The sequence below is a fragment of the Lissotriton helveticus genome, chromosome 8 (genome assembly GCF_964261635.1).
Source record: "Lissotriton helveticus chromosome 8, aLisHel1.1, whole genome shotgun sequence".
Lineage (NCBI taxonomy): Eukaryota > Metazoa > Chordata > Amphibia > Caudata > Salamandridae > Lissotriton > Lissotriton helveticus.
This window is the reverse complement of record NC_136069.1, coordinates 740495986-740518294: the sequence shown is the minus strand read 5'-3', so window position 1 is coordinate 740518294 and position 22309 is coordinate 740495986. Positions and strand designations below refer to the sequence as shown.

The 22309-nt window shown below is 53.6% G+C and overlaps 1 protein-coding gene across 2 annotated transcripts in view; it reads left to right on the top strand.

The window, feature by feature from the left end:
- LOC144772892 (acetylserotonin O-methyltransferase-like) overlaps positions 1 to 22309 on the top strand; it is a 719863-nt gene that overhangs the window by 556448 nt on the left and 141106 nt on the right. For both annotated transcript variants that reach the window (XM_078657563.1, XM_078657560.1), the window contains one exon: positions 7237 to 7377. In XM_078657563.1, coding sequence (XP_078513689.1) covers positions 7237 to 7377 — 141 coding nt within the window. The remainder of the gene's footprint in view (positions 1 to 7236; positions 7378 to 22309) is intronic.

The following is a 22309-nucleotide window of genomic DNA, read 5'->3' as shown; positions in this document are numbered from 1 at the left end:
AAAACCAGGCCATAACCATAAAACCCGCTGATAAGGGCGGAGCGATTGTCATGCAAACAACAGAGGCATACAACCAGGAATGCCTGAGACTCTTATCGGACAGACGCAATTACACTGTACTTGCCCAAGACCCTACCGAATCCCTCAGGAGAACCATTGGTGGAATGATTGAAGAGGCTGTGACACATGACTGGCTGTCCAAAAAAGAATCTGAATTCTTAATACAGAGCCATCCACGGACACCCCAGTTTTACTGCATACCCAAAATCCACAAAAACATAGACAACCCACCCGGGAGACCCATTGTCTCGGGTATCGGTTCAATCCTCGAACCACTCTCGAAATTCTCAGACGCATTCTTACGACCTCTAATTCAGGCCACAGACACCTATCTGAAAGATACAAAAGCTGTCTTACAATTACTCCAAGACCTACCATTTGATCCAAACCACCAACTACTACTCAGCCTGGATGTGGAGAGCTTGTACACCAGCTTCCCCCATGACGAAACCCTGGCCATAATTGAGGAAGTTCTGTACAGTGCAAGCTGGCGGTACCACACCCCAAGAGGAGTGGTAATGGAGTGCATAGCACTAGCTCTGACTAAAAACTTTTTCGAGTTTAATGGCACCATATACCTCCAAAGCCATGGCACGAGCATGGGGAGCACATTTGCGCCGAGCCTGGCGGGGCTGTATGTGCACCATATGGAAACCAACAAAATCCTGACTCCACGGAACCCCTACAGAGACAATATACTCACCTGGAAGCGATACATCGATGACATTTTCATCATCTGGGAAGGCGACATAGAGACAGTGACCAGTTTCATGGAATGGCTAAACACCCAAGATCGCTTCCTGAAATTCACCCATTCAGTTTCTAAAGAGGAACTGGTTTTCCTTGACCTCAACATTTACCATCGGAATGGAGGTTTGGAAACTACTACACATTTTAAACCCACGGCCAGGAATTGTCTACTACAGTATGACAGTTTTCATCCGCGACACCTCCGGATGAACCTCCCCTATGGTCAGTTCCTGAGGCTCAGGAGGAACTGCACACAGATGGACAGCTACAAATCACAGGCCAAGGACCTAAAAATGAAACTGCAAGCTAGGAAGTACCCGGACAGAGTAATCAACACAGCAATGAAGAGAGCCAAGAACAACAACAGAGAGGCTCTCCTTGAAAACAAGGTGGTAACCAGTGAGAAACAAACCAGGCCAATATGTATCACCACATATAACACCCATTCAAATGAGGTGTCAAAAATAGTGAACAAGCATTGGCGCATCCTGAATTGCGGTGATTTGGAGATAGAAAAACCAATGTTCTCCCACAGACGCGGGAAGAACCTTAAGGACATCCTTGTACATACAAGCCCCAAATCTTCTCCACAACACCAACCTTCTGTACATGGGACACAGGGTCATTTCTCATGTGGCAACTGTGCCAGCTGTCACCTGACAAAAAGGAGTAAACAACTTACCTTCACCAATGGCACGAAATGGGACCAGAGAAGGTTGACAAACTGCAACAGCAAAAACGTTGTCTACATGATTACTTGCCCCTGCTGTCTGGAATACATTGGCATGACAACAAGAGCAATAAAAACAAGACTCAATGAACATAAGAGCAATATACGGTGCAAGAAGAGCACCACCAAAATGGCCAACCACTTCCTGGAGATGGGACACTGTGTCAATGACATCCATTGGACTATCATTGAACAGTTGCCTTCAGAACATGGCCTTTTTGAGAAGGAGCAACGTTGGGTGTTCCGTTTGGGGACCCATATATCAGGCCTCAACGATGACATACCATGGGGGCAATTAAGAAACTGAGTTGACATTAAGACACCTCTAAATATACACACCCAGTGTTATATCCACCTTGGGACCGTGCTGTAAAAGGTTACCGACACCTTGCTCGCCTGACACATAGGAAAGAAGGAACATGAGCTCGATGAGACGAGCATGCACAGAGCAGCATGAATAACAGGGGCCGGGATTCTGCCCCATTAAGATAAATTAGTGAAACGAGTGGTTTGAAGTCATGACAATGTTTCAAAAAACAATTCATCCCGTTTTTGTGCGAAGCGCATGCGCGAAACGGAGACGGACTCTCACGTTATACACACCCAGTTTCACTGAGCATCAGAAACAACAACGCATCCCGTTTGATGCAATGCGCATGCGCATAAACAGAGACGCACCCTCACGTTATACACGGGGAAGGCCACTTCTATGCGCATGCGCGTAAGACAACCGCGCGGCCTCTCACCAATTAACAGGCAGATCACCGGTAGACCAAATATGGGCTCCCCGGTGTCTAATTGACTAAATACCTGCGCACCGGCGGCTAATTAAGAAAGACCTGGGCGTGTACCCAGCATATAAAAGGGCTCGTCTAAAACACACTCTTAGACACAGCGGAGCCGGCGTAAGGGGCAGCGAAGAGGGATTCTCCTCATAGACCCGTGAGTAATTGAATGAAACGGACATTTCCAGACGGCATTGTAAGTACCAAACAATATAAACAGCAGGATGTATATATCTTGTCCATTTTTCCTGTTCACAGGCAGCAAGGAAGCCCGGGTAACCCCTACGTTAGACACGGTCTCATGGAGCATTGAACTCCCATTTTTACAGTATGTTTCAGCGGTTTTACTGTTTACAACACAGTTACCTTACCACCATTGGAAAGTACAGGTGGCACCAAACATGGCCCTAAATCTAGAGTGTGTGCTTTATGTTGTATGTGTGTTCGTTTTGTATGTGTCCTCTTTTTTCGAATATTTTTCGAATATTTTGGAAATAGTATTTTTTCACAATAGGCACGTTAAAAATAGTTGTGTAGAGTAAACACTTCGTGCCATGATTATTTTTCAACATTTTAAAGACCGCACTTTTTCTGCATGACCAATACCACGGATGTATTTAACCCATGGTCTTTTTTGAAAGCAAGGACTACCAGAAATTTTTTGTATCCTTTCTCTCTACAGGTCTGCAAAATAGCGGCTAAAGTTTAGGTACAATAATAGACCTTCACTAATAAATATCACTTTTTTGTATATACACAAATTAGAAAAACGTGAGTAAGGTGGGGATTTTGTGTAACCCTGTACTGAAGAAGATGTTCTTACATCGAAACATGTTGACACACACCCAGAGGCAGCGCACATAATACTACGCTCTTCCTCTTATACCTTTTAACAGTACCAACTCGGGGAACCATTAAAGTTTTTTGAGCCTACCCACGAGTCAGGTCCTTTTTAATTTCCACTCACTATCCCGACCCCACCACCACACTCACTCACTATATGATAAAACAACCCTCACTATACACCACACATAGCCATAAGAGTGCTCCCGCGTACTCGCTGGTCGCAGCACGCCGTATCCCGTAGAGGGATACGATGACCCCGATGATGAAGCATGACACCAAGGGGCCTGTTGGTGTGTGAGGGGTACCTAAAAACACCAGACGTGCTCCCAACCACAGTAGGGACATCGTCAACCCATAACTTTATGGATTCCTCTTGTTTTGTTATCCTAAGGAAAGCCTGTGATGGTATGACTGCCGCAGATATTGGACACATTTTGGTTGTTGCACTTTAGTATATTGATTGTATTGACTACTGTGAACTAACAGTGTGCATGCTCAAGAAACTGTTCCTCTATAACTATTGTAGGTTTGATTCATATAATTGAAAAGACAGATCTAGGACCATTGTCTTTTGTACCACATTGAACCCAGGTCCACGACCATCATTGGGTCACTTCATTTTCGTAATGGAAATTGGCCTACAGGTAGGTTGTCCCTCAGGTCATTAGGGTGATGGCTTTCATACGTGAGAAGACTATTCCTATCTGTCGGTTTTCTGTAGTTGGTTGTGTGAAGAACTCATTCATGTAGGGAGGTTTTGAGGTCTAGAAATGGAATACTTTTTTAGATCTGGTCCCTGAGAATTTAAGGAATGGGTCAAGGGTATTGATCCATTCACAGAACTCCTTGCAAAGGTTCATCATCTCCTTTCCAAAATAGGAGAATCCCGTTGATGTACAACACCACATCACAATGTGGGTCCTATACGGGTTGTTATCCCCTAGGATAAATTTGGCTTCAAAATTGGCCATGTAGAGGTAAGCCAAACTATGAGCGAAGGTGCTTCCCCTGCTGGTGCCTTGAATCTGATGGTAAATCTGTTTGTGAAAGGCAAAGAAGCTCTCTTTTAAAGCAAGGGAAGCGCACTCGCAGATGAAAGAGATGGGGGTGTCATCAAGGGTGACTAAGAGGCTGATGGTTGCAGGTTCATTGAAGTTTTCTATCAAGTTGAGGACTTCTGTCGTGTCTCTGAGATAAGTTGGAGTTTCTATGACTAGAGGGCGTAGAAAGTAGTCACAGAACTTGCTTAACGGATCTAGGAGGGAATCAATCCCTGAGACAATGGGCTGCCCAGGTGGGGGATTAGTCCCCTTGTGGATCTTAGGTATAGTATAGTAGTAGGGGATCCTGGGTTCATCATTGACGAGCAATGCAGCTTCCTGTGGGGAGATCCATCCTTCTGTTTCTGCCTCGTAACAAAGGCTCTAGATCTTGGTCATCAATCGCAGGGTCGGGTCCTCGTTAATGGGTCGGTAGTATCTGGTGTCATTCAGTTGGCGGCAATACTCAGCTTCGTATGTATCAACATCCTTGATCACAATGGCGCCACCCTTGTCCGCTGGTTTTAGGATGATGCTTCTGTCATCGGTGATGGATTTCAATGATTTCCTTTCTTCATTGGATATATTGCTAAACGTGTGTCTGGGTGGGATGGCATTGATTTCCTTCAAGACTGCTTGTTCGAAGGTGAGCACCTTGTTGGGTGTCATGGCGGCTATAGGGTTGAATTTTGATTTCTTCTTCAGGCGCATGCTCGTGTTCGGGGTCTCTGGTTCATCTTGAAAAAATGCCTTTAGTCTCACTTTCCGAAAGAATTGGTGTAGCTCTTGATGGAGTCTGAAAATATCCTCGGGTGGTGTCGGAACGAAACCCAGGCCCTTCTCCAAGAGCTCAGATTCGCCCTTAGACAATGTTCTTGAGGAAAAGTACCACCACTAGCGTCTTTGTCCTGATGTCATGCTCCTTGACGTCAGTGGTTCCGGGTCCTGCCAGTGGACACTCTTCGGTCCTCCTCTTCCTCTTTTTCCTTCTCCTTTGCCCCTCCCTCTGTTGAAAAAAGGGGGGTTCGGGATTGGTTAAATAGAGGTGCCTGTGGTGGGATTCCTTGTGGTATATTCCACGTAGATTGCGGCCCCATCCATTGTCCTGGGTACACCTGTGGGTGAAATGGGTGAGGTGGAAAATTCTGGTACAAAGGTGGCCGATGTTGTCTCTGTGTCCCTCTGGAATTGGGCGTGTAATTCCTGCCCTCATAGCTGGAATTGCTGCTGGTTGACCCCGATCTTCTTGAGTGGTTGCTAATCCCATCATCCGAAACCATCTCATTATTCTCGAAGACATAGTCCTCCTTGGTGAATGGGAAGATTTTCTCTTGGTTGAAACGTTTAACATCATTTTGGAGTTTTGTGATCTTCTGTTTAGTGAGGAACTCTTTGTGTTCATCCATTTCCTCATTTATTTCTGCCAAACGTGATTTGAACGCTGTTATGGAGATGCCAGCTTTTAAGCCATTTAGCTCATGTGATCTGAATCAAAAGTTCATCAGAAATTAAATGTAGCATACACATCAGTGAACCTCCCTCTGGAATCACAGGTAGTTTGCATGTAGCAGGAGGACCAGCTGTGTCTATTGCAGAATAGGTTCTTTATGTGGTGAGACAGCTGCAATAAGTGCCGAGTAGGTATAATCAATGCATCCAGGAAGCAAATGGAAGTTAGTAAAAGTATAGAAATCCACTTCCACCCTTTGCTTTACCTCTAGTGACTGCGGAATGGCATTACACTGATACAATCTGCTAGTGATGCAACTCAGCTTGTCTGTGAGATGTCAATGATTTTCTAACACAACCCTGTGGAAAGGTCCATTGACCATGAAATGGAATCCAGTTAGTATTTTGAAATGGGTAGGAATAGCATGGGAAGTTCCTGCTCCCAGATTGCAACCACGTCATGTACCACTTCAGAGCCGAAGGAATATCAGTCAATGGCTGCTTCCCTGGAAAATGTTTCTCCTTTGCCTGTACATCCTATTTCTCATCCTCAAACAATAGTTATTAAAAAAAAATGGGCAAAGCTGCAAAGACATTCACTGACAAAGTGAACACCAAAGTAGTAGTACGGTGCTTTAGTTAATTTCCTATGTGGCCAGCTTGCATATGATTGGTTGGTGTTATAATAAATATCAACGTCAGTTGGGTGGTAGAGTCCTGAGTCATCATTAGAAGGTGCATTCTACATATTGGGAGCCTTATTGTGATAGATTTATAAAGGAATTTGTAATTTAACAATAATGGTACATTGTGATAAATTACATTATACATTCATAAAAAGTTGGTAAAGTAACAAGAAATCGTTGAATCTTACTATTTTTCTGTTGGTGTTATTTGGTTCATCGTTGTTGTCTGTGTTGCAGAACCATTGGATAGCCATGTGGCTCAGGCCCATAGCCCTAATTTTGCTTGGGGAGTAATAGGACAATTACTCTCAATACCAAACTTTAAAAATCCTATTACTAAAACTAAAAGAAACATAAGGTAAGCCAGAAAGTGCCCAAGAGTATTTTAGGCTATAGATATTCTTGACCACCTAAAGATAACCCACACAAAGGAGAACTTCAGTCTTTATGATAATGAGAATAAAGAAAACAAAATTATTCTTTTCTGCACAACGACTAACCCTAACACTAACTAGTTGATGAACATCACTTTTAAAGCATGTCTGCCACCTGTTACCCATATATACACAAGTCCCAGGTAGCGCTAAACCTCTAACATACAACTTATGTCTACACAGAAGAAGATTAAGAACTACTATCCACACATAACAATTATGTGCTTTGAAGAGGCAATGGTTTAAACACTCTGTAAAATATATCCTTACACATCAAAGTAAAACTGTTGTTTCCATTTCAATCAAGGATGACAGCTTTCCTTGTCACTGAGTATCGCCCTGCACATTATAACTCACTTAATTTAAGTTTCTTTCCATCAGACAACAGGAAATTCTTTATAAACTTATGCAAGTCAAACAATAACTTTTCTCTTGTATTTTGTTTTCCTCTATAAGGTGGCCCTGGAGCACTAGCCAAGCAATGTCTTTTGGAAAACCCAAATTCTACAGCAATCATCTATGATTTACCTAAAGTTGTACAAACTGCAAAGAAGCATTTTATATCTCCAGATGATCATCGAGTTCAGTTCCTTGCAGGTAAGTTTATTTTTCATCTGTGGAGAAGTAGATCAAAATATAATTGCAGCATTTTCTCAAAAGCAAAAGCACCTAGATGGCAACAAGCAAATGAACAGAACAAGACACCAGCCAATAGATAGAATTATGTTGTGAATGCACATGTAATCAACATGATATGATTTACCTATCATTCAATAGCTCAATGTTAGAATAAGCCCTTCTTGAAATTATGATGAGATATGAACTTGGTGATTTGGCCAGGGTCTGAGCTATTCCAACAAGAGAATGACAAACCATTCCAAAGCTCTGATCAAGCCAAAGGCGATTAATAATTTAGTGCACAGTACTCCACCCATCAGGTGGAGGAGTATATTACCTCTGTCACCCTAACTGACTATTACCATATGCCAAATTTAGAGATGACGGCCAGCCCAGTGGCCATTTCTGCTGTCACAGCTGTTTCTTTCAATGCACAAAAAGATTTGTTGGTGGCCACTGTCACTTTTGACAGCACCTCACCAAACATTTCCCAAATTTTTGTTTTTCAGAAACAAACTCCAGAAGCGGTGGTAAGTTTAAAAAAAAAATGAATGATACCCTCACACTGGGAGTCTGATTCACAAAGGGCCTCCGCACTCATGGCGGAGGCCCCGCATTTGTGGGGGAGTCTCTCCAATTGGGTTAGAAATCTCATCAATGAGAATTCTCATTGCAGAGATACCACCTCGAGTGCAGAGATTTTCCCACAACTGCAGTGCCTCTGCCACGAGTTCAAAGGGCTTTTGTGAATAATGCCCTGACAATTTTCTTCCAAGGTATAGGGTGATTATTGTTATTCTTCTGTCCCTCGCTGCCAAAATGTTCCTGGTATTGACAGAGAGAAAAAAAGACATTGCACTGATCACCCTAACTAGAGCAGGTGAGGTAGTAACTTTCCTAAGACGGCCCCTACTCGGTTGTTGAATTGCAGGAATCTTCTGTTGATACAGCCAATGGGAGTTCTATTGATGGAAAACTTAAAGGCCAACATGTCGTGTAGTACCCATAAAAAATATACGGGATCTGCGCGTTTAGACAATGTACACTGTAGGATTGGTGTCACACAAGCTCTGATCACCCCCAGTGGGGCATGCTGGGTTTCTTGTACCAACTATCTCACAGTGCAACTATAATCTCCTCTTACCAAGGAGAGAATAGTTCTTGGCAACCATCAAACATGACAACCCTTGTCCCTCAGGACCATGGAAACAATATGCTACTTTTCGCTCAGTCACTCATGCTCACTTAGTCTGTCTCATAAAAATACACAGTGGCGTGAGCTCCGCTGCTCCGTCGAAAACGGGAGAGATATTTATGATCCCGAGAGACTCAACGAACTGATACGGGGAATAAAGGCATCGAAGAACGGCGGAATGGTTGCTGCTTCGAAGGGTTTCATCGTCGGCTCATTTGGAGCCTGAAACAGCGGGGAAATTGAGAGGGAACCTGGGACTCGGAGCAAGATGATGGAGTGATGGCGGCTGAATCAAAACCGAAACCTACAATGTGGGCTCGCTCTGTGCCCCAGCTGCATACCCATACCCAACCCGTCTGCAGCGCCGACAAAGCTACTAGAACAACCACCACTTCCTTACATCAGCCGGCGTCAGGAACAATAAGACCCTATACGGGAGTGCAGCAGGGGGCACACCTCGAGCGCTGGACACGGAGCGCGGAGAGGGAGGAAGTGGAGCGTGTGCAAGGAGACTGTGCGACACCGGAGTGCTGACATGGACGATTGAAATAATTGCGAGCCAACAGAGACGGAGAGACTGTGTGAGCGATATAAAGCAAGACAAGTCATATTTCAGAGAGTATTGGGGTGTATTGATGTATTGTTGAGAGACCAGCCACCCGCAAATGCTCACAAAACGGGCACAGCTGGGAAAATCACTGCCTACAGGCAGGGAGAGGGGCACGAGCGAAGGGACAAACAGCAATTGTAGCTCTTGGCAACAAAAGTGTAGTGTTGATTCCCCAACCAGACGCAACCACACATCACCACACATCGATACACAAACGAAGAGAAGATGGCGCCCATAGAATGAAACCGAAACAGCACATGAGAAACTACTACAGGGCAACCACCGCTGCCATTTTGACCACCCCAGACAGGAACAGGCACACAGTGTATGGTACCAGCTGGACGAGCAGAGAAGGTAGCAGTAACCCAGGACATGACAACAGGATGCTGAAGTCAACTGGGAGTCGCTGTTGACGTGCTGCATCACCGCCTGGTGGAGTGTAACGGCAACCACAAAGGGGGACGTCCTGAAACACATCGGTAAAGCAGCAATATCATATCACGAGAACAAAAAAAAAGTAAGGGAAACCGAGTGAGGACGAACATCAGTACAGCCGTAAAGCGGAGGGTGCACAAGAGGAGCGACGGACCGGGCACAAGACACAAAGCGGTGGTGAAAGCGAGGGAGCAGCACAGAGGGGGAGCCGAAAGAGACTAAATAGGAAGCTGGGGATAAACCGAGAGGGAAAAAAAAGGGAAACCTAGATCTGAGCACTGAAATTACACAAAGGCGGTGGTAGGTGAGATTACTACCTTTTGATTGGGGATCTATATGGGCACTGCTATTTCTGGGATGGCTTACCGCTCCACTGTATAGACTACATTATAGCTATGCTTTCAGTGCCTACCTGCCCACACTACAGTCCGCTATGGGGCACTTTAGCTTCATCCTGAACGTCCTAGAGCACTTATGCCTGCTCCCTCTAAAATACATGTCCTCTAATGATGGTCATGGAACCTGGCAGTGTGGCACAAAGCATGTAAAGGGGCCAACACGAATACAATGGGCAAGCCCAAAAAAACAGTGGTATGCAGTGAGTTTTCAGAGCGTACAGGGACACGTAAGACAAGTAAGCTTCGATGTAGTCACCCCACACAATGATCGTTCCTGAAATACTGCCTGTGCCTGCCTAAAATGACGGCCGCAACAAACCCTCCTGTGTCTCTCCTGACCTCATCTCTCCTCTCCCTACCTCCTACCCCTCCCCACTCTACTCTTCTCCACTTTCCAGCTACTGACCTTTGCCCCCACCTGTCCTGGCCCTTAGTCCCCACCCTTTTTTTCTGTGAACTTTCCCTCGTCAATTGAGATCTAGCTATTTTGTCTGATGCCCAATGGAGATACCTGGTTTAGCAACAGGGGAGACAGGTCGGGGATTCCCTCCTTGAACGTCACCTACTCAGTCGGTCTTTAGACATGTTGGACCCGGCCTCATGGCGTGGTCCTACCCCTCCCGCATGGCGGGCCCAGGACGATCTCCGCCCTCCACCAGACCTCGGGCGGCCCCTTCGGCCCGATCCTGCACGCCCCAACACCACAGGGCCGGCTACCATCCCGGTCCACCAGCGCAGGCCTGACCCCAGCGTAGGCCCAGCACGACCTCAGCACGAGGCCGTGCCCGACTCCGTCTTGGACCCACCACGTCACAACCACGTGGCCTCGGCCCCAGCCCAGGCCCCAGCGAAGCCCCGACATCGAGGCACCAAGATCCACCCAGGTGGTCGAGTGGCCACTCGACAGATCCCGGAGGAAGGGGAGTTTCGATGGGCCTCCCACCGTCCCCGGACGCCTGGTATCGATCACCCTCCGGCCTCCCTGGGCACTGGTTCCACCCCCCTGCTGGGTGTCTGGACACCATCATCCCGGCCCCTCTGACCCCCAGGCGCGAGGGTCCGGACTTCAAAGACCTCCAGACCTATATCTGGGCCAGCCCTGGATTAGGACGGGAGTTGTATCCTGGACTGGAAGCCCTGCTGACGCTGTCACGGCCGACACCAGACGAACTCATCCTCCCCGTAACCCGACGAGCATCCTGAGAGCCTGCTGGCGCTGCTGCGGCCTATCCTGCTGAACCTCTTGAGAGCCTGCTGGCGCTGCCGCGGCCTACCTTGCTGAATCATCTGAGAGCCTGCTGGCGCTGCCGCGGCCTACCGTGCTGAAACGTCTGAGAGCCTGCTGGCGCTGCCGCGGCCTATCTTGCTGAAACATCTGAGAGCCTGCTGGCGCTGCCGCGGCCTATCTTGCTGAACCTCCTGAGAGCCTGCTGGCGCTGCCACGGCCTACCTTGCTGAACCATCTGAAAGCCTGCTGGCGCTGCCGCGGCCTACCTCGCTGAACCATCCTGCAAGCCTGCTAGCGCTGCCGCGGCTCAAACTCTCGGAACCCCCCGGCTCGAGGATTGAGAGCTGTGCGTAGGGTACCCCGTCCTCCGCCCAGAGTAAGACTGTCCCGCTACCTTACCCCCCTTTTCGGGACTTTACGGAGCCCTCGATCCGCCTGTATATACTGCCAAGAACCCGCAACCTTTATTACGTATAAAAGCTTGAGAACTTGACCTCCTGTGTGGTGTCCGTTTGTAGTGTTGTGATTACTCTGCTGTACGATCCTAGGAGAGGGCCCTCATTCAGGAGGCCTCTCGGTAACGCTCGGCTTCTTCTCGAAGGAGAGGTGGACCTAGGGGTGGTCAGTCAGACATCTTCTGCCTCCCCCGGGGTCGCCTTTCTAACATTGGTGGCAAGCGCTGGGATCCGAGCACACGCAGATCGTACAGAGAGTAATTCACTCACTACCAAGGAAAACCCACTACGACCATGAGCACAGAATTCCAGAAAGAGAAAATGGAAGACTACAGTCAGAAGGAGCTAAAGCAATTCTGCAAAGACCTAGGCATCGCTACCACTGGCTTAAGCACCAAAGAAGACTTTAAATCGGCCCTGCAGGCCTGGGTGGACGCCGGCGAGGTGCCACCCCCGAGTGAAGATAACCCGGGCCCGAACGGAGGCCCGAAGGCCGAGACGAACCCAGCGGGAGGGAGACCCGCAAACCCAGACACGGGCCTCTCCCACGAAGACGCCCGAGAACGAGAGAAGAACCGGCTCCACGAGTTAGATCTTGCTCGACTCAGACAAGAAGGAGAGATCCAACTGGCAGAAAGGAAGTTAGCCCTCAAGCAGCTACGGCTAGAAGGAGACCTAGAAGAAAGGCGAAGACAAAGAGACCTCGAGGAGAAAAAACTCATGCTCGAGCACGAGCGCGTCCTCAAAGAAATGGAACTGAAAGCCAAGGCAAACGAGTCTGCCATCGCCAGGGGTAAGACCTCACCCCCGCCGGTGGACACGAAGGTGCACATACCCAAGGATGTCGTCAAAGAGTACTATAAGAACGACGACATCCAGCAGTGGTTCAAAGCCTACGAGGTCGCCATGACCGCCCATCGAGTACCCCTCAAGGACTGGGGCGCCGGCCTGTGGGGGAAGTTTATCAACGAAGGGAGAGACGCCCTGCTGGAGCTTCCTGATACCGAGATGACCTCTTATGAGCACATGAAGACCGCCCTCCTCACTCGCTACGGACTCACCCCCGAGATGTACCGGCAGCGATTCCGAGACTGCAAAAAAATCCCCGGTACCACGTGGGTGGAGTACGTGAACTATTACAGCAGAGCCTTCGAGGGGTGGACTCGGGGCTGTCAGGTCACCACCTACCAGCAGTTGGTCGACCTCCTTCTGTGGGAACTTCTATCCAATAACTGCTTCGTCGAACTCCGGCAACACCTCCTAGACAGCAAACTGACTGAGCCACGAAAACTCGCTGTCAAGGCGGATAGATGGGCGAGCACCCGAGTCGCCCGGGGTCCGACGGAAGACTCCGGCTGCAGAGTAGGCCAGAGCCGGGGACGAGACGCCCCCCAGGGGTCATCCCCTGCCTCCACGTCGCCACCCTTGGGCCCGAGAGGGGGCCCCCCAGCCAGACCAGGGCCCCGCCCGAACATTACGTGCCACAGATGCCAGCGACAAGGTCATTACGCAAATGACCTCCTCTGCCCGATGAACCAGCGACCCGGCACCACCGGTCCCCCGGCCCGCCAGATAATGGCCGCGGCCCTGGGTGAAGAAGGAAGTGAGGAAGAGGACAACGGCCCCGAGCAGGCCGAGTGGGAGCCCGCCGCCATGATCTTAGCCTGCCTGGGGACTCACGACCTGATCCCCCGAGGCCCGATCCCCGGCAACACCCAGAAGTACCGCCAGTGGGTCACCATCAATGGTCGCCGAAACGAAGCCCTCCGTGACACTGGAGCCAGCGTAACAGCCGTCCGCTGCCATTTGGTGACCCCCGAACAGATCCTTCCTAACGTCCTGTGCCCAGTCCGGTCCGCAGATAACTCAGAGACTTTGTGCCAGATGGCCCGCATCCCCTTCGAGTGGGGGGAGTGTCGGGCATGCTAAAAGTGACTGTCCGCAACGATGCCCCCGTGGACTGCCTCCTTGGGAACGACCTTGAAAGTTCCCCCTGGGCAAGCGTCGAAAGAAGAGAGCACCTAGGGATGCTAGGCCTTCCCGAGTGGGTCTGCCAGACCACCCGTTCCATGTCCGCCCGAGCCTCCACCCCAGCGGGGGAAGCTTCGACTGAAGAGCCGGAGTGGCCCGCACCGCCGCCACCCGTCCTCCCCGAGGACCCTGGCCTGGAACACGGCTCCCAAGAGCCCGACCAAGAAAACCTCCCCGAGCTCCAACACCTCCCCGAACTCGCTCAATGGGGCCAAGAAGGGGGCCCCACTCGCGAACAGTTCCGGCAGGAGCAGAAAACCTGCCCCTCCCTTGAGGGGGTCCGACAGCAGGCCGCTACTCAAGCCGCGGGAGACCCCGCGGGGTCCCACTGGGTCTATTGGGACAACGACCTTCTCTACAGTGAGCAGAAGATTGCCTAGGGGCCAGCCGGGTGCTGGTCGTGCCCCTCCGATTCAGAGACTTCCTCCTAAACTTAGCACATGATGTGCCCCTCGCCGGGCACCTGGGGCAGGACAAAACTTACAGCCGCCTGGTGACCCATTTCCACTGGCCGAAAATGCGGAACGATGTACATAACCACTGCAGGACCTGCCCGACCTGTCAAGCCAGCGGAAAGAGCGGGGGGAAGATGAAGGCCCCGCTCCAGCCTTTTCCCGTGGTCACCCCCCCCCTTCGAGCGAGTGGGGATCGACATCGTAGGGCCCCTGGATCCTCGCACCTCGCAGGGGCACTGCTTCATCCTCGTCCTGGTGGATCATGCTACCCGCTATCCCGTGGCCATCCCCCTCCGAACCATCACGGCCCCCGTGGTAGGCCGAGCCCTCATGAGCATCTTCTCCCGAGTCGGCTTCCCCCGGGAAGTCATGAGTGATCGGGGCTCCAACTTTATCTCGAAACATATGCGGTCCCTCTGGCAGCAGTGCGGGGTCGCCTACAAGTTCACCACTCCGTATCATCCCCAAGGAAATGGTCTAGTCGAACGATTCAACAGGACACTGAAGGGGATGATCAAGGGCCTAGAAGAGCCCCTCCGGCGCAAATGGGATGTCCTACTGCCTTGCCTTCTGTTCGCCTACCGAGAGGTACCCCAGAAGTCCCTGGGGTTCAGCCCTTTCGAACTCTTGTACGGGCACCCGGTCCACGGCCCCCTCAGCCTGGTCAAGGAGGGCTGGGAGACGGCAGTCCGAGATGCCCCACCGGATGTCTACCGGTACCTCCTGACCCTACGCAATCAGACTCGGAAGTTCCGGGAACTTGCCGAGGCCAACCTGGAGGCTAGCCAGGAAGAGATGAAACGCTGGTATGACCAGAACGCCTCGTCCATCGAATTCGAGCCGGGCCAGCAGGTCTGGGTCATGTCCCCGGTCGAACCTTGTGCCCTCCAGGACAAGTGGACGGGGCCCTTCAAGGTGGTGGAGCGCAAGAGCCCCTTCACCTACTTAGTGGACATGGAATCCCCCCGGAACCCCCTCCGGGTTCTCCACGCTAACCGACTCAAGCCGCACTTTGCCCGCACTGAACTAAGTCTGCTGCTGGCGACCGATGATGGAGCGGAAGACGACTCCGACCCCCTACCAGACCTCCTCAGCACCTCCGAGAAAGACGGCTCCTTCGAAGGGGTCCGACTCTCCTCTACCCTGACCCCAGATCAGCAACAAGACTGCCGGAAGCTGCTGGGGCAGTTTGCGGATCTGTTTTCCCTCACTCCGGGGGTCACCCGGTGGTGTGTCCACGATGTGGACACCGGAGACAGCCCGCCTGTGAAGCACCGAGCTTTTCGAGTACCCGACTGGGTTCGGGCCTTCATCCAAACAGAAGTGGCCAAGATGTTAGCTCTGGGGGTAGTCGAACCCTCCAACAGCCCCTGGGCCAGTCCCGTTGTCCTGGTCCCTAAAGCCGCCGCCCCCGGAGCGGCTCCGGCGCTCCGGTTTTGTGTTGACTACCGGGGACTAAATGCAGTCACCAGGACCGACGCCCATCCTATCCCCAGGGCAGATGAACTAATCGATCGCTTAGGAGCTGCCAAATTCCTCAGCACCTTCGATCTCACGGCGGGGTATTGGCAGATCGGCCTCACCCCGGGGGCACAAGAGCGATCAGCCTTCTCGACCCCCGATGGCCACTATCACTTCAAAGTGATGCCCTTCGGCATGAAGAACGCCCCAGCAACCTTCCAGAGACTCGTGAACCAGGTACTGGCCGGACTAGAAGAGTACAGCGCTGCCTACCTCGATGACATTGCTGTATACAGCCTTCACTGGGGTGAGCACCTGACCCACCTCGGGACGGTCCTGACGGCCCTTCGGCGGGCCGGACTCACCATCAAAGCCAGTAAGTGCCAGATAGGCCAAGGGTCCGTGACCTATCTGGGACACCAAGTGGGGAGCGGCCACGTGGCTCCCCTCCAACCAAAGATAGACGCCATCCGGGCCTGGGAGCCCCCGGTCACCCAGACCGCTGTCCGAGCCTTCCTGGGGCTCACTGGATATTATCGGCGGTTTGTAAGAGACTACGGGAGCATTGTGGGGCCCCTGACCGAACTGACCTCCAAGAAGCTACCAAAGAGGGTGCACTGGACCCCTGCGTGCCAGACGGCCTTTGAGACTCTAAAGACTGCCATGTGCACCGCCCCTGTGCTCCAGGCCCCCGACTACAGCAGAGAGTTTGTAGTCCAGACCGACGCCTCGGAGCACGGCATCGGGCGGTCCTGTCCCAAGTCAACCCCAAAGGAATCGACCAGCCTGTGGCCTTCATCAGCCGCCGCCTGCTGGCGAGAGGGCAACGCTGGAGTACCATCGAGAGGGAAGCCTTCGCCGTGGTGTGGGCCCTCAAGAAGCTCCGGCCCTACCTCTTCGGCACCCACTTCCGGGTCCAGACCGACCACCAGCCCCTGCGTTGGTTGATGCAGATGCGGGGAGAAAACCCGAAGCTGCTACGCTGGTCCATCTCCCTGCAGGGGATGGACTTCACTGTGGAGCATCGCCCCGGCAACGACCACGCCAATGCTGACGGCCTGTCCAGATCCTTCCGCCTCGGCGAGGAGAACCCCCAAGAGGATGGGTGACTCTCCCCTGCCTTCAGCTGGGAGGGGCGCGTGTTGGACCCGGCCTCATGGCGTGGTCCTACCCCTCCCGCATGGCGGGCCCAGGACGATCTCCGCCCTCCACCAGACCTCGGGCGGCCCCTTCGGCCCGATCCTGCACGCCCCAACACCACAGGGCCGGCTACCATCCCGGTCCACCAGCGCAGGCCTGACCCCAGCGTAGGCCCAGCACGACCTCAGCACGAGGCCGTGCCCGACTCCATCTTGGACCCACCACGTCACAACCACGTGGCCTCGGCCCCAGCCCAGGCCCCAGCGAAGCCCCGACATCGAGGCACCAAGATCCACCCAGGTGGTCGAGTGGCCACTCGACAGATCCCGGAGGAAGGGGAGTTTCGATGGGCCTCCCACCGTCCCCGGACGCCTGGTATCGATCGCCCTCCGGCCTCCCTGGGCACTGGTTCCACCCCCCTGCTGGGTGTCTGGACACCATCATCCCGGCCCCTCTGACCCCCAGGCGCGAGGGTCCGGACTTCAAAGACCTCCAGACCTATATCTGGGCCAGCCCTGGATTAGGACGGGAGTTGTATCCTGGACTGGAAGCCCTGCTGACGCTGTCACGGCCGACACCAGACGAACTCATCCTCCCCGTAACCCGACGAGCATCCTGAGAGCCTGCTGGCGCTGCCGCGGCCTATCCTGCTGAACCTCTTGAGAGCCTGCTGGCGCTGCCGCGGCCTACCTTGCTGAATCATCTGAGAGCCTGCTGGCGCTGCCGCGGCCTACCGTGCTGAAACGTCTGAGAGCCTGCTGGCGCTGCCGCGGCCTATCTTGCTGAAACATCTGAGAGCCTGCTGGCGCTGCCGCGGCCTATCTTGCTGAACCTCCTGAGAGCCTGCTGGCGCTGCCACGGCCTACCTTGCTGAACCATCTGAAAGCCTGCTGGCGCTGCCGCGGCCTACCTCGCTGAACCATCCTGCAAGCCTGCTGGCGCTGCCGCGGCTCAAACTCTCGGAACCCCCCGGCTCGAGGATTGAGAGCTGTGCGTAGGGTACCCCGTCCTCCGCCCAGAGTAAGACTGTCCCGCTACCTTACCCCCCTTTTCGGGACTTTACGGAGCCCTCGATCCGCCTGTATATACTGCCAAGAACCCGCAACCTTTATTACGTATAAAAGCTTGAGAACTTGACCTCCTGTGTGGTGTCCGTTTGTAGTGTTGTGATTACTCTGCTGTACGATCCTAGGAGAGGGCCCTCATTCAGGAGGCCTCTCGGTAACGCTCGGCTTCTTCTCGACGGAGAGGTGGACCTAGGGGTGGTCAGTCAGACATCTTCTGCCTCCCCCGGGGTCGCCTTTCTAACATTGGTGGCAAGCGCTGGGATCCGAGCACACGCAGATCGTACAGAGAGTAATTAACTCACTACCAAGGAAAACCCACTACGACCATGAGCACAGAATTCCAGAAAGAGAAAATGGAAGACTACAGTCAGAAGGAGCTAAAGCAATTCTGCAAAGACCTAGGCATCGCTACCACTGGCTTAAGCACCAAAGAAGACTTTAAATCGGCCCTGCAGGCCTGGGTGGACGCCGGCGAGGCGCCACCCCCGAGTGAAGATAACCCGGGCCCGAACGGAGGCCCGAAGGCCGAGACGAACCCAGCGGGAGGGAGACCCGCAAACCCAGACACGGGCCTCTCCCACGAAGACGCCCGAGAACGAGAGAAGAACCGGCTCCACGAGTTAGATCTTGCTCGACTCAGACAAGAAGGAGAGATCCAACTGGCAGAAAGGAAGTTAGCCCTCGAGCAGCTACGGCTAGAAGGAGACCTAGAAGAAAGGCGAAGACAAAGAGACCTCGAGGAGAAAAAACTCATGCTCGAGCACGAGCGCGTCCTCAAAGAAATGGAACTGAAAGCCAAGGCAAACGAGTCTGCCATCGCCAGGGGTAAGACCTCACCCCCGCCGGTGGACACGAAGGTGCACATACCCAAGGATGTCGTCAAAGAGTACTATAAGAATGACGACATCCAGCAGTGGTTCAAAGCCTACGAGGTCGCCATGACCGCCCATCGAGTACCCCTCAAGGACTGGGGCGCCGGCCTGTGGGGGAAGTTTATCAACGAAGGGAGAGACGCCCTGCTGGAGCTCCCTGATACCGAGATGACCTCGTATGAGCACATGAAGACCGCCCTCCTCACTCGCTACGGACTCACCCCCGAGATGTACCGGCAGCGATTCCGAGACTGCAAAAAAATCCCCGGTACCACGTGGGTGGAGTACGTGAACTATTACAGCAGAGCCTTCGAGGGGTGGACTCGGGGCTGTCAGGTCACCACCTACCAGCAGTTGGTCGACCTCCTTCTGTGGGAACTTCTATCCAATAACTGCTTCGTCGAACTCCGGCAACACCTCCTAGACAGCAAACTGACTGAGCCACGAAAACTCGCTGTCGAGGCGGATAGATGGGCGAGCACCCGAGTCGCCCGGGGTCCGACGGAAGACTCCGGCCGGGGACCCCTGGTGAAACCACTGACCCCGAGGCTGCAGAGTAGGCCAGAGCCGGGGACGAGACGCCCCCCAGGGGTCATCCCCTGCCTCCACGTCGCCACCCTTGGGCCCGAGAGGGGGCCCCCCAGTCAGACCAGGGCCTCGCCCGAACATTACGTGCCACAGATGCCAGCGACAGGGTCATTACGCAAATGACCCCCTCTGCCCGATGAACCAGCGACCCGGCACCACAGGTCCCCTGGCCCGCCAGATAATGGCCGCGGCCCTGGGTGAAGAAGGAAGTGAGGAAGAGGACAACGGCCCCGAGCAGGCCGAGTGGGAGCCCGCCGCCATGACCTTAGCCTGCCTGGGGACTCACGACCTGATCCCCCGAGGCCCGATCCCCGGCAACACCCAGAAGTACCGCCAGTGGGTCACCATCAATGGTCGCCGGACCGAAGCCCTCCGTGACACTGGAGCCAGCGTAACAGCCGTCCGCTGCCATTTGGTGACCCCCGAACAGATCCTTCCTAACGTCCTGTGCCCAGTCCGGTCCGCAGATAACTCAGAGACTTTGTGCCAGATGGCCCGCATCCCCTTCGAGTGGGGGGAGTGTCGGGCATGCTAAAAGTGACTGTCCGCAACGATGCCCCCGTGGACTGCCTCCTTGGGAACGACCTTGAAAGTTCCCCCTGGGCAAGCGTCGAAAGAAGAGAGCACCTAGGGATGCTAGGCCTTCCCGAGTGGGTCTGCCAGACCACCCGTTCCATGTCCGCCCGAGCCTCCACCCCAGCGGGGGAAGCTTCGACTGAAGAGCCGGAGTGGCCCGCACCGCCGCCACCCGTCCTCCCCGAGGACCCTGGCCTGGAACACGGCTCCCAAGAGCCCGACCAAGAAAACCTCCCCGAGCTCCAACACCTCCCCGAACTCGCTCAATGGCGCCAAGAAGGGGGCCCCACTCGCGAACAGTTCCGGCAGGAGCAGAAAACCTGCCCCTCCCTTGAGGGGGTCCGACAGCAGGCCGCTACTCAAGCCGCGGGAGACCCCGCGGGGTCCCACTGGGTCTATTGGGACAACGACCTTCTCTACAGTGAGCAGAAGATTGCCTAGGGGCCAGCCGGGTGCTGGTCGTGCCCCTCCGATTCAGAGACTTCCTCCTAAACTTAGCACATGATGTGCCCCTCGCCGGGCACCTGGGGCAGGACAAAACTTACAGCCGCCTGGTGACCCATTTCTACTGGCCGAAAATGCGGAACGATGTACATAACCACTGCAGGACCTGCCCGACCTGTCAAGCCAGCGGAAAGAGCGGGGGGAAGATGAAGGCCCCGCTCCAGCCTTTTCCCGTGGTCACCACCCCCTTCGAGCGAGTGGGGATCGACATCGTAGGGCCCCTGGATCCTCGCACCTCGCAGGGGCACCGCTTCATCCTCGTCCTGGTGGATCATGCTACCCGCTATCCCGTGGCCATCCCCCTCCGAACCATCACGGCCCCCGTGGTAGGCCGAGCCCTCATGAGCATCTTCTCCCGAGTCGGCTTCCCCCGGGAAGTCGTGAGTGATCGGGGCTCCAACTTTATCTCGAAACATATGCGGTCCCTCTGGCAGCAGTGCGGGGTCGCCTACAAGTTCACCACTCCGTATCATCCCCAAGGAAATGGTCTAGTCGAACGATTCAACAGGACACTGAAGGGGATGATCAAGGGCCTAGAAGAGCCCCTCCGGCGCAAATGGGATGTCCTACTGCCTTGCCTTCTGTTCACCTACCGAGAGGTACCCCAGAAGTCCCTGGGGTTCAGCCCTTTCGAACTCTTGTACGGGCACCCGGTCCACGGCCCCCTCAGCCTGGTCAAGGAAGGCTGGGAGACGGCAGTCCGAGATGCCCCACCGGATGTCTACCGGTACCTCCTGACCCTACGCAATCAGACTCGGAAGTTCCGGGAACTTGCCGAGGCCAACCTGGAGGCTAGCCAGGAAGAGATGAAACGCTGGTATGACCAGAACGCCTCGTCCATCGAATTCGAGCCGGGCCAGCAGGTCTGGGTCATGTCCCCGGTCGAACCTTGTGCCCTCCAGGACAAGTGGACGGGGCCCTTCAAGGTGGTGGAGCGCAAGAGCCCCGTCACCTACTTAGTGGACATGGAATCCCCCCGGAACCCCCTCCGGGTTCTCCACGCTAACCGACTCAAGCCGCACTTTGCCCGCACTGAACTAAGTCTGCTGCTGGCGACCGATGACGGAGCGGAAGACGACTCCGACCCCCTACCAGACCTCCTCAGCACCTCCGAGAAAGACGGCTCCTTCGAAGGGGTCCGACTCTCCTCTACCCTGACCCCAGATCAGCAACAAGACTGCCGGAAGCTGCTGGGGCAGTTTGCGGATCTGTTTTCCCTCACTCCGGGGGTCACCCGGTGGTGTGTCCACGATGTGGACACCGGAGACAGCCCGCCTGTGAAGCACCGAGCTTTTCGAGTACCCGACCGGGTTCGGGCCTTCATCCAAACAGAAGTGGCCAAGATGTTAGCTCTGGGGGTAGTCGAACCCTCCAACAGCCCCTGGGCCAGTCCCGTTGTCCTGGTCCCTAAAGCCGCCGCCCCCGGAGCGGCTCCGGCGCTCCGGTTTTGTGTTGACTACCGGGGACTAAATGCAGTCACCAGGACCGACGCCCATCCTATCCCCAGGGCAGATGAACTAATCGATCGCTTAGGAGCTGCCAAATTCCTCAGCACCTTCGATCTCACAGCGGGGTATTGGCAGATCGGCCTCACCCCGGGGGCACAAGAGCGATCAGCCTTCTCGACCCCTGATGGCCACTATCACTTCAAAGTGATGCCCTTCGGCATGAAGAACGCCCCAGCAACCTTCCAGAGACTCGTGAACCAGGTACTGGCCGGACTAGAAGAGTACAGCGCTGCCTACCTCGATGACATTGCTGTATACAGCCTTCACTGGGGTGAGCACCTGACCCACCTCGGGACGGTCCTGACGGCCCTTCGGCGGGCCGGACTCACCATCAAAGCCAGTAAGTGCCAGATAGGCCAAGGGTCCGTGACCTATCTGGGACACCAAG